General features: G+C 36.9%; 1 protein-coding gene across 1 annotated transcript in view; it reads left to right on the top strand.

Moving 5' to 3' along the window:
* snx2 (sorting nexin 2) overlaps nucleotides 1–464 on the top strand; it is a 15182-nt gene extending 14718 nt beyond the window's left edge. The window contains exons 12-14 of the mRNA XM_016535746.1: nucleotides 28–108; nucleotides 186–257; nucleotides 341–464. Coding sequence (XP_016391232.1) covers nucleotides 28–108; nucleotides 186–257; nucleotides 341–391 — 204 coding nt within the window. The 3' untranslated portion in view covers nucleotides 392–464. The remainder of the gene's footprint in view (nucleotides 1–27; nucleotides 109–185; nucleotides 258–340) is intronic.
* The last annotated feature ends 11382 nt before the right edge of the window (nucleotides 465–11846 follow it).

The raw sequence follows: 11846 nt of genomic DNA, 5'->3' as shown, positions 1-11846 counted from the left end.
TATGTGTGTGTGTGTGTGTGTGTTTAGTGGGAAGGTAAAGTGCAGCAGGGTGAAAGAGATTTTGAGCAGATATCAAAAAACATCCGTCGAGAAGTTGGACGATTCGAGGTGAGTAGCGTGTCTTTGCTCTCGCTGTTAAACCCAACGCTGGTTTCTCTGACCTGAGGGTCTTTTTCTCTTCACAGAAAGACAGAGTGAAGGATTTCAGAGTCGTCATTATTAAATATCTGGAGTCACTAGTTCACACACAGCAGCAGGTACGTGTTTAACCATCACGACTGACCAGCTCCAGATCAGCAGCTGGGAATGTTCATCTCATGTTTGTTTTGTCTGTTTTCAGCTGATAAAATACTGGGAGGCGTTCTTACCTGAAGCCAAAGCGATCGCGTAATTCATCAAACCACCGCCTTTCTTTATTCCACAGTATGATCATGCAAGAAAAAGCTGCACAGACTTAATGATAACACTACATTAATAAACCCAGAATCTGAATCTCTTCATATTTGTACCTTCACTCGGTTGAAGATCCAGCGATCGTCTCTTCACGATTCACAGCTCGTTCGTCTCAGACTGAATGTCGCATTAGGCAATGATCCAGCAGGGGAAGGCCTTCTGAAGCGTTTTCTGTTCTCCTTTCTCTCGTATGTACAGAATGAAGCATTATACTCTCATAATCAGTATTTAAGAGCATCAATAATCGACGAGGCTTCTGGGAGCTCGTGCACGACGGACGGATATACATATGTATATTTTTTTATTTTGCTTTGTAGCCTGAAATTTTGGAACGTTTAAGTTGATTCATTGTTCTAACAGATTTTCTTAATCGCAAGTATTTTTTACTCTACATTCCTGTGCAACCTTAATAAAGGAATGAATCTCGACTTCATGTTTTTGGCTTCAGTTTAAAGTGGCTTGTAGTTTCTGCACGCTAAAAAAAATTAATGCATCAGTTTGCATCAATCTTTTGGAGTTATGACGATTTCTAATAAAATTATGTTCAACCAGCAAGCTACACTGTGTTAGAGGAACTCAATATTTTGTTGCATAAACACAAAAGTTGATTGCTCAAAAAAATATTGTTCACTAACCTTTTTCAACAATAATAGAATGGTGAACATAGAATAAATTAGTCTGATCTATTTTTATAATAGCACATGCAAAATGTATTATTTGCATAAATTATTATAAATGATTTTGCATAAATTTAAGCTCCTATTTTTATTGTAGTATATACATTAATGTAGTCACCAGCAGTGTTGGGTGTAATGCCTTACCAAGTAATAAAGTTCACTTCAAGTCCCCATGAAAAAGTAAAGTAAGGGATTGCTCTTAATTTTTTTGTAATTTATTTACATTTTTATTTAATTTATTTACTGATGTAATTGCATTAAATACTGTATAGGCTATAGAACAATTATATATAAAACAATACATCAAAATTAAAATGTATGTATTTAATGTAACCTTAAATGCTTTAAGAATAACTTTATATTAATTATTTGCAAGAAATAAACGAGCAGTTTCATGTCTATCCTGTATTGCTCAACCGGTCAAGGTCGATATGGGATTTAGAAAGTAATTAATAATAAGTAATGCAATACTTTTCAGAGAGAGTAATGAGTACAGTAATCTAATTACACTGTTGAAGATGTAATTTTAGCACAACGATAACCACAAAAACTAAAACATTTTAAGTAAAAAATCAACAAACTCTTTTAAAAGTCAATCATGTCAGCATTAAACGATAACAGGTGTCTCCATTTACTAAATAACAAAAAAACAAAAACGTTTATTCTCCTTATATGCAAAGCATGCAGAGAACTAGAAATGTACCTCCCAATTTGCACTTATAAAGACAATTTATTAAGTTAATTATTTATTACTTAAAAGGTTAGTTCACCCAAAAATGAAAATTAGCCCATAAATTACTCACCCTCGAGGCATCCTAGGTGTATATGACTTTCTTCTTTCAGACGAATCCAGTCGGAGTTATATTAAAAATTGTCTTTGCTCTTTTAAGCTGTTTCGGGAGGATGACGTAAGATGTCGGCATTGCGCATGCGCCGGTGAGTCTCGTGAAAGCCAACGTTTGTTAACAGGAGCAAAGGAAGCAAAGTTTCCTTACTTTAGCAAAGGAAAACCAGTCTCCTCTTGACTTATATCGAAATCCTCTGACATTCTTCTTTACAAATCCTCGTTTTGTAGTTCTAATTAGTGACCGTTGTTTTGTTTTGATCAAAAATTGAGGATTTTGTTTTTTTATGGATGGGCGCTTTTTATTTCACTTCTTTTGGACTGATGCATGCAACACCCGCTGAGTGGCATTAAACAGCTTGAAAGATCAAAGACAATTTTTAATATAACTCCGACTGGATTCGTCTGAAAGAAGAAAGTCAAGTTAATATATAAACTAACATTAACTAATGGAACCTTATCGTAAAGTGTTACGAAAATATGTTTCAAAATATATTTTCTTCCCATATATATTTTGGGCCATTTTTATATTTTAAAAATACAATACATTTTTAAAGCATGTAACAAACATGTAACACATTTGAATACAAAATATGCAAGGAACATACTTTACAATGTAAGAATAATTACAATATTACAATGTAAGTATATATATTAAGTAAAAAAGTAAACGTTATTAAATTGTTAGTTTCTCTATCTCTAGTAAGCTATCCATGTAAGACTGAAAATGTGTTTTCTTGCCCTTGAAATATATTTTGGTATATGAAGGTTGAAAATATATTTTCAATTTCAAAATATATTTCATTGAGGTTCACTGTTTACAACATACATTTAACATATAATCAAAATATATTTTGGCTAGACGAAATAATTGTGATTGTTACACAAAGAAATATTCATGCACATGCACAACAGAAATGATTTTAGCTCTAAATAGTCATTTATTTTTGTTCTTTTGGGTCGTTTGACCATTTGTGTGAATCATAGAGGTGATCAGGTTTATTATAGGAATTTTATAGATTATTATAATACACTGTAATTCTTATGCTTCACTGAAAATCATCCATTCAAATCACGATAAACACCCGAAGCGCGGGAACTGAGCTCAAATTTCATTGGCTCTTGCTCCTGATTATAATATAGGCACGTTTGAATTTATGGCGGGAAGATTTTGAGCGAATAACGGAGTTTCTTGTGGAGCACAAAATAAGATATTGTGAGAAATGTTTCCGTGTTTTAGTCCTTTACAGTCGTGAGGGTGAGTAAATAACGACAGAAATATAGTTTATTTGATGAACTGTTGCTTTAAAAAGACTCGAATGTAACGTTAGCACAAGTCATGTCAACTTCTGTTAGCATACTTTTATGATTCTTTCATGATGCTATATTAAATTTTTATGGTGCTCTTTGATTTCTCCTTTAGTGTTGTACAGGAGAAAGAGCGTAATACTGGTTTGGATTGACATGAAGGTGAGTAAATGATGACAGAAGGATCATTTTTACTCAATTATTCGAGTCTTTGCAGAGTTTGGTACAGTTAGCCAAACTGCTTGAGATAAATTGTTTCATACAGTACATTTAATAATTAATGCTAAATATAAAATCAAATTCACTCTGATTTAGCAAATACCAGTACACTGTACCTGTCAGGCGTGTTTGTTAGATTAGCAACCAGCTCCCGCCTCTTTGCCCATTTTCGATTATCCGGAAGTGACGCGCTGCCAAGATGGCGACGGCCGCCTCCGCCCACTTTTGAGCTTCAAAAACGCTCTTCGGAAATCTACGGGTGACTTCACGAACACTACGTCCATGTTTTTATACAGTCTATGGTTTATACGCAACAGACTTCCGTATTCTGTTAAACGAATCTCGTCGCTTCCGGTTCAAGCGTTTTGCATATGCATTGTTAAATATGAAGCAGTTTTACTCAAGATGCCTTCGAAGTAGATATCATAACCAGTGTCCATCACATATGCGGATTGATATCTAAGAGTTTTTTTAATTTTTATTCTTTTCACTAACATTTAGATATAAAAATTTAATAAATTGCTAGCTATTTTAACTGATTAAGTCCATATATATCGCTATTATTAATTACAGCACGTTTTCCGACAAGTGGAAGCGATGAGGCCTGTTTTCTGGGTTTGGTCAGGTGACGTTCGACATATACACTATTGAGCTCTTGAACCGCTTGACCCCTGCAGGTCAGGTGATGTACTGCATATTTAAATCTGAAATAATCGTCTGCATTGGAAGAGAACCTGGAAATCAGTCAGACTTGTAGCAAAAACACATTTAGTGAAAATACTTTCTTAAAGCGCACACACACAGCCTATAACACAACTGATAAAACGTTGTCTGGCTTTTATTTATCGTATCGCCAAATAGCAGTGTTATGTTGTGTTATGGTCAGAATACAGTGACCTTACTTGATCAAATGCACCGCAGGCCTTCAGATAAGAGGAGCAATATAAGAGCCAATGAAGAGAGCGGCCTGTAATTATTTGTGTCCTGTCAGGAGAAGGGCCCTTGGACCCCTGCGATTCAAATCTGGAGCTCGGAGCAACCAGAACGAGACAAATATCAGGCCGCTCTCGCGACACCGCTGAAATTGCATCAGTTTGTCATGAACGCCGCTGACAAACTATATCATCTGCTTGCAAATGCGAATCTTCAGTTCTCTGTGGGTGAAACATCTCTTTGGTCTCGTAGTGCTGTAATAACTGCAAATTAAATATATCCATTTTATGTTTATTTATTTATTTATTTATTTCCACCGTTACAGATATAATGCACAAGCTTTTATCTCTCCGTGATTTTATATTAATTAACTGTGGCTGGGATCACTTCAGTTAAAATTCTATTTTTCTGCTTCGTTTCTCTCCAGAACGTGTGCGTGTCTTTGAGGAATCGCTCCGCACGCGTGTTTCCTGATTTGGCAAATTTGAAGTTCACCGTCGTGTTGGCAAGCGGCGCGATAAGGCCGGTGTTAATTCATTTCTCTTATCTGTTTGTGATGTTCTTTATAAAGCAATGCCTGCTCATTTTCAGCGGGTAAGAGAAATGATTTCTGTGGCCGGACCTTTGTGTGCGTGTGCGTTCGTTTCGCTCTCCTGAGGCTCTGAGCAGATGAAACTCTAGCATATATCAGATGTGGAGTGTGTTGCATTCGATGCAGATAAACACGGGTGACTATTATAGTGCATTGAAAATGAGAGGTCATGGCTAAACAGGTGTACAAATCAAGTGGAGTCACATTTATTTCTACAGCGCTTTATACAATACAGATTGTTTCAAAGCAGCTTCACATTAATAAACTGGAAAATAACAGAATCAGTGATGCAAACTTCTGTGAAACAAGCTCAAATTCTATGCATTAGCGCATTAGTGCCAGCCCCGTTTTTTTTTCATTCATTTTTTCCCATAGGGATTTTAAAAAGGTCTTGGTTGAAGCATTATAAGCCATGAACCAAACCAACCAGCTATGAGGAGAATCACAACATTACAAACTTTGATTTCAAAGCAAAAAAGTATTTGAAAATCAGACAAAAACACAAAAGTACAAAACTGTGTACTTAAGAGCTTTAATGAGGGAACGAACTACAATCCCATGAAGCATTGCAAATAACCTCTGGTGCTGTTCAGTCATTTTTAACTTTTTTTTTTTAACCATGATTAAAAAAATGTTCAAAAATAAAATAAAAAATCGTTACACTTGCTTGCGGTTTAAAAAATCACCACACTGGAAACGAATGGGAAGCGAATTTCATCTAGTGGAAATGTTTTTGTGATATCAACCTCAAATTTGGAACACAACTTGTTTAGATTTATGGTTTTGATTTTCTCACAGTTTTAGAGTAAAACATGTTTTGTGTATATTTTATATAAAATTTAAAAATAGTATTTTTGTGCATTTTTTTATAATAAAAACTTCTGCCAAACTTAAGTCTGCGCTCCAAAGCATTTAAGATTTATGACAGTTTAAGATGGAAATTTCATTTTCAGGTCTATGCTCAAAAAGTGGTTAACAGGTAATAAATGGATCATAACTATTCCATAAATATAATTTAGCACAATAAAATCCCCTAAAAATACAAAATATGAAATAAAAAACATTATTGAACAAATATATAGTACATTGATTTCATTCCCAAAACAATTTTTTTTTTGACTGCCATACAAGCAGCCAGAGAAATATCAAACTATTCATTTTAAAATGTTGATTTTAAATTTGATTGTTGATATATACAGTATATATAAGTTTAAATATTTTGAGAGTGTAGGGAGGCCGACTCAGTTACATCACTCGAGTGGAATTTGCTGTAAAGCATCATGGTTAATGTAGTTTTTCACCACAAATTCCACTGTTAAATTCGATTATTTTAAAAATAAGTCCAAATAATGCTGGCTGATGGCATACAGAAGCATATACCATCTCTATCATTTAAGCGGGTAGAACACAAGTCATCAGGGCAGTTATTTGAGATTTGACTTACTAGTCAAATTAACAACCTCAGTCTGTCTGTAAAGGTTTATAAGTTATCATTACAAACCAGTTTCCTATGGAGAAAATGAATGGCGTTTTTACTTCCAGAACCGACTGTTGCGTTCCAAATAGACAATAGTGTCATTATTCAGCTCAATTCAGTTCAGTGTTGATTTAGCTCAGTTCAATAACAGTGTAAAGTTAATCAATTATGAAACAAGTTCAATTCAGCTATAAGCAGCTCTTCTGCCCTGTTCAAAAAACCAGCATATGCTGGTTAGGTATGTTTTGATGCTGGGATGCTGGTTTAAGCTGGTCCAATCCTGGAAAAGTCCGGTCATAAGCTGGCAAAGGACCAGCATAAACCAGCAAAAGGACCAGCTTAAACCAGCAAAAGGACCAGCATAAACCAGCAAAAGGACCAGCTTAAACCAGCAAAAAGACCAGCATAAACCAGCAAAAGGACCAGCATAAACCAGCAAAAGACCAGCTTAAACCAGCAAAAGGACCAGCTTAAACCAGCATCCCAGCGTCAAAACATACCTAACCAGCATATGCTGGTTTTTTCAACAGGGTGAAGACAATAGTGTAATTATGCATGTGATCAGAAGTGGAGCATATCACCTGTTTCACATGTTTTCTGTGTTTCCCCTGCTCTGTTAATTGTGTATTTGCATGCATTAGCGGTCTTTAATAGAGGCAGTCGTGCCCTCGTCTGATTTCAATGTTTCTTAAAAATATCGATCTCCACTAATTGACTTTCTGTCTGGGGCCTAATGATTAAACTCAAACTGCAACCTTTGCTATTCGTGACCATTAAACTCAAACTGCAACCTTTGCTTTGAATTCGTGAACTCCCGCGAGGCCCTTTAAGCAAATTCAGAGAATATGAGCACGGGACGCTCATAAACGCTCACGATACGAGACATCAGACGAGCTTTACTGGGATGAAGGAAAAACAGCACAGTGTTTTCCGTTCAGAAGAATCTAGTTTATCAGATCCGGCTTGATTTTATTTGACTGCCAACGTGGACGGCAAGCGTTACAGTACATTCAGGAGCCGGTGGATGTATTGACCGCTCATTTGCATACATAAATCTATTGGCGATGTGACATTCGTCAATGAATCTCTCTAGCCACACACAAGGCTGCTGACTCGTGCACACTGCATTATCATTTGTGACGAGCATTTAATGAACTCTGACAGCCGCTGTCACCTGACGTTTATGGCATCTAGCTTTTCATTTCATATTTTTTTCCCAGTCAAACACTGGAATTAATTTAATATCCAGCACATGCTGTTGAAGGAAGTCCAGCTGCCTGTTTGCTATTTTCACTGCTTTGATCTGGAGTTTAATTTATGGACGTGTAAAGCGCTTTTGCTTTGATTCAACGGCTGATGAGAGATTCCTGGCTGTTTCTTTTGTTGTGTTGTGCTAAAAGTCAGAATGCAGTGGGAATTCATTTAATTGTGAGGCGCCGGCCGCTGGCAGTGTCAAATGACTTTGGCCGTGAGTTCTTCCCATTTCATTAGCTGGCCGTTCTCCAATCCCTCACCCCGTAAATGCACCGTGACACGCTCGGTGTTTAGTATGCAACAGATTATGAACGACCGCGCGGCGAGAAGTTAATAGGCGCGATGAACGGCGGGCTCGGACCCATCGACATCTTTACCAACCAATCGGCTGGTCTTTAACTCTACAGAAATACAGCTGCGTTATGTAATGATGTCGCGTTCTTTATGCTGCTCCTTTGAATAGTTTTACGTTGATCAATAAACAGTTTTCTGTGGCCTTTTGCTGGTGTCATTTGTCATTGGAGAATGTAAATGCGTGTCAGAAACTAGCCTGACAGTTTCCCTTTGCTACATTACGAACGGGGAAAAAAGCCCATCAGCAATAAAACAGATGATGGCCGGTTCGATGCGATTGTGCCATTTAAAGTTGCATCGTTTTAACCAAGCTGATGAATCCATTTACAGATGATTGTCATCACTGGAGCGTTTGCGGTTCGGCCCGAATGATGGATAATAAACTATTTCTGTTTGTATTCATATTTCAGCATGTGCATGTACATTTATAAATGCAAAAAATTTATTTCTGTCTTGTTTGCCAGTACAAATATCTAAACGTTGGCTATTGCTACAAATATACCCCAGCGACTTAACACTGCTTTTGTGCTCCAGGCTCACAAATAAACACACGTTTACTTGAGAAGCAACATGACTTAAGATATTAAGTCTCGTTTTCTGAAAAATGTATCAAAATTAAGCGACTTCATGCTTAAAAATATCTGATCGTGGGGTCAGAAAAATAAACTTGATTTAAGGGGAGAATTTATTTATTTTTCTGATCCCACCGACAGACGTTTTTTCTTGTTTCAAGCGTAAACTCGCTTAATTCTGATACATTTTTCAGAAAACGAGACTTAATATCTTAAGTCATGTTGCTTCTTGTGTTTATTTAAGAATGTTTAGATATTTGTATCGGAAAACAAGACAAAAATACTGAGGAAAAAAATCTTATTTTTTTAAATGTAAGCTGCTTAATTAAATTTTTAATTATATATGCACTTTATTTTCAACACATAAGCTATTTTCTGTAAATGTGCAAGATTTCATTAAACACTATTGGTAAATAACTAGAAGTGCAGTAAATGCTAAAAGTATTTGTGCTACAAACCAGTTTGTTTACGATTACTAAAACATTAAAATAATATGATAAACACCTGTTTGCAATATCAAGCAGCATAACGAAATGTTTTTGTAATAACTGGAAGCAAATGAAACCTGAAGCCACATGCATTCGAGTTACAAATATCTGCTGCTTTTTTGTTACAAATAAGGTGGATATTACAGGCTCTGTTGTTAGTTTTGGCTCTATTCGTTCTGGAAATTATTTTTGTGTCATTGGATTACTATTGAGAGATATTAAGAAAGATTATATTCCAATGGCCATGATGCTCTGTTAACCTTTGACCTGTTCTGCAAACTCCTTTATTGACACCGTTCTGTGACACAAAAGTGCTCACATATGCTAAACAGACACTGATTATTAACGTGCAACGGACTGAAGTAATTCTTCACATTTGCAAGCAATGCAATATTTTATTCTGCTTCATAAGCTTTGATGTGTTTTTTCTCTTCTCTTCTACAGAGAAGCCCAGAGTCTTTCTGAGCTGTATCTGCTCTCCCAGCACAACTTCTTCTGCTTATTAAGATTTCAAAGATACAAACCGTGGTTCAGTAATTGCTTTCTTGAATCTGCCTTTAATAATTACACGTGGCAAAGCAGCAGTGAAAATTAGAAAGGCAGAGACTAATGGAAAACTAGATTTTTTCACTGAATTAGAGAGCGGGACGATCCATATATTGACAATCCATCAAGATGAACGAGATCAGGAAAAGTGTTTCAGACTGTCCGGGAACAGCGAGGCAAACTGGGTGTGATGCAGCGTGGCACCGAGCGCCGGGGATGCTGGGAAAACAGAGAGAGAGAGATCGAGCATCACTGATACTGATGCAGCACAAACACACACGAGCATCTGAGCGCTTCAGTCTGGAGACGACAGAATATCTCATCAGTGAAAATTAATGCACATCCAGAGGTGGAAATGTCAATGTTCAATCAACACATTTTTGAAGTGAACTGATGATTTCAACCTGGAATTACTTTATAGTTACAGAAAATGTATCTACAATTACATAGACACTACAGGTAAAGCATTGTGTTTGCATGCACTGTTTTGAGGTCAATTTCGCTTCCATATCAAGTCTCTTCTTTCAGACGAGTGGAGAGAAAACATCCAAAACACACGTTTATAAAACGGAGAGTTCCGGTGCTTGATTCTGATTGGCTGGCGAAGCTGTTATAAATTCACTGTAAACCACGGCTTCACGGGGCTTATTGCTTTATTAAGTGTTTGTTTTATTGCACTTTATCTATTTGCGTCTGTAGATTTCAATCTTTAAAGAGTACGTAAACAAAGGTGTATGTTACTTTGTAGAGTAATTTACAACAGCTTCGAACGTGGCTCAGCCAATCAGAATCAAGCACCGGAACTCTCCGCTTTATAAACAACATTTTACTCTTAAAAACATGGTGAAAATGTGTTTGTTTTCTGTCTTTTCACAGTATTTTCTGATTCATGGAGTGAGAAAAAGAGAAATCCAAAAACCTTTAACATGTCAAGAAAATCAAACAAGAATTTATGAATCTGGCTTTATCCAGTGTTCTTCATATTCTGGAAATGTATGCAAATGAGCGCATATTTAATAAGATAATACCTCATTTGCATTTTATAATATTTCAGAAAACTTGTAATGTACTGTCATCAATTAATTGTATGGTTATTCCTGAAAAAAAGTTAAGCTAAATAATAATCATAGTACAAAATAGGCTAAAAAGTCTATTTACCTGTAGTGGTTAAATAAAGAAATGAAAATGAAATATGCATTCACGTGAAATTATGTGCATAAAACATGTTTACAGTCATTATGCACGCATACCTAAGCCATCACAATCACATTTTCCAGAGAGTCGTGTATGCTGAAGTTACTCCTAAACTTTGTTTAGTTCCTTTCAGTAAAATCTGACACAAAGCAGTCGCTCACGCTTTCTGTACAGATCCACGTCTGCGTTTCCCCCGCTGACGCAAAGCTACAAATTACATGATTATGATGTATCATGTATTCACGAAAGTCTCTTTGTTTGGGAGAAAAATCAATAGCAGAGCTCCTGGAGCGCCGTTACGTTTCCAGATAGGACGGCTCTAGAATTGCTGATTCTACATTTAGAATGACAGTGATTCATATGGTGCTGCTGTCTGGTTAGCCGGCTAACTTATACCTGAGGGTCTCCAGCTGACATTTCATCTACAACTTTGGGAAAGGTTAAGGGCCGCGGGGCTGCGAGCTGCAGGAAACCTTTAGCATCGGCTTATTTTTAGACTCCGGACAAAAACCTCTGCTTTGTTTTGGACTCGTCTGCCTCCAGAGAGCCGATGAGTAATTTAGCAGCTCTGTTTTACAGGTAAAGTTGTTGTTGAACTACTAGAGGAAGACCTGTTTCTGTTTTAAAAACAAGGCTGGCGGGGAGTGAGCGGGAACCGCAAACGAATAATCGCATCTGTTTAATTCCGAGTGTTTCGGCGTGTCTGGTTAAGCGCTTGTGTTCATATGTATTGAGCGGGTTAAAGAGAAACTGAATGCGGTTTGAGATGCAGTGGGGCGTTCGCAGTCCCCGCCCCCACCGCTCGACCTCTGACCTCTGACCCCGGGATGTGTTTTGGTTGTAATTAGGACAGTCAGTGCACCTGATGTTGACCTCGGTCTCGCTGCGGGAAAATTAGCGTCAGAAAATCGTGCGGCTCTGTCATTGCTTTCACT

This window comes from Sinocyclocheilus rhinocerous, unplaced genomic scaffold (genome assembly GCF_001515625.1).
Source record: "Sinocyclocheilus rhinocerous isolate Xijiao unplaced genomic scaffold, SAMN03320098_v1.1 scaffold2531, whole genome shotgun sequence".
NCBI lineage: Eukaryota > Metazoa > Chordata > Actinopteri > Cypriniformes > Cyprinidae > Sinocyclocheilus > Sinocyclocheilus rhinocerous.
This window is presented reverse-complemented; position numbering and strand designations above follow the sequence as displayed.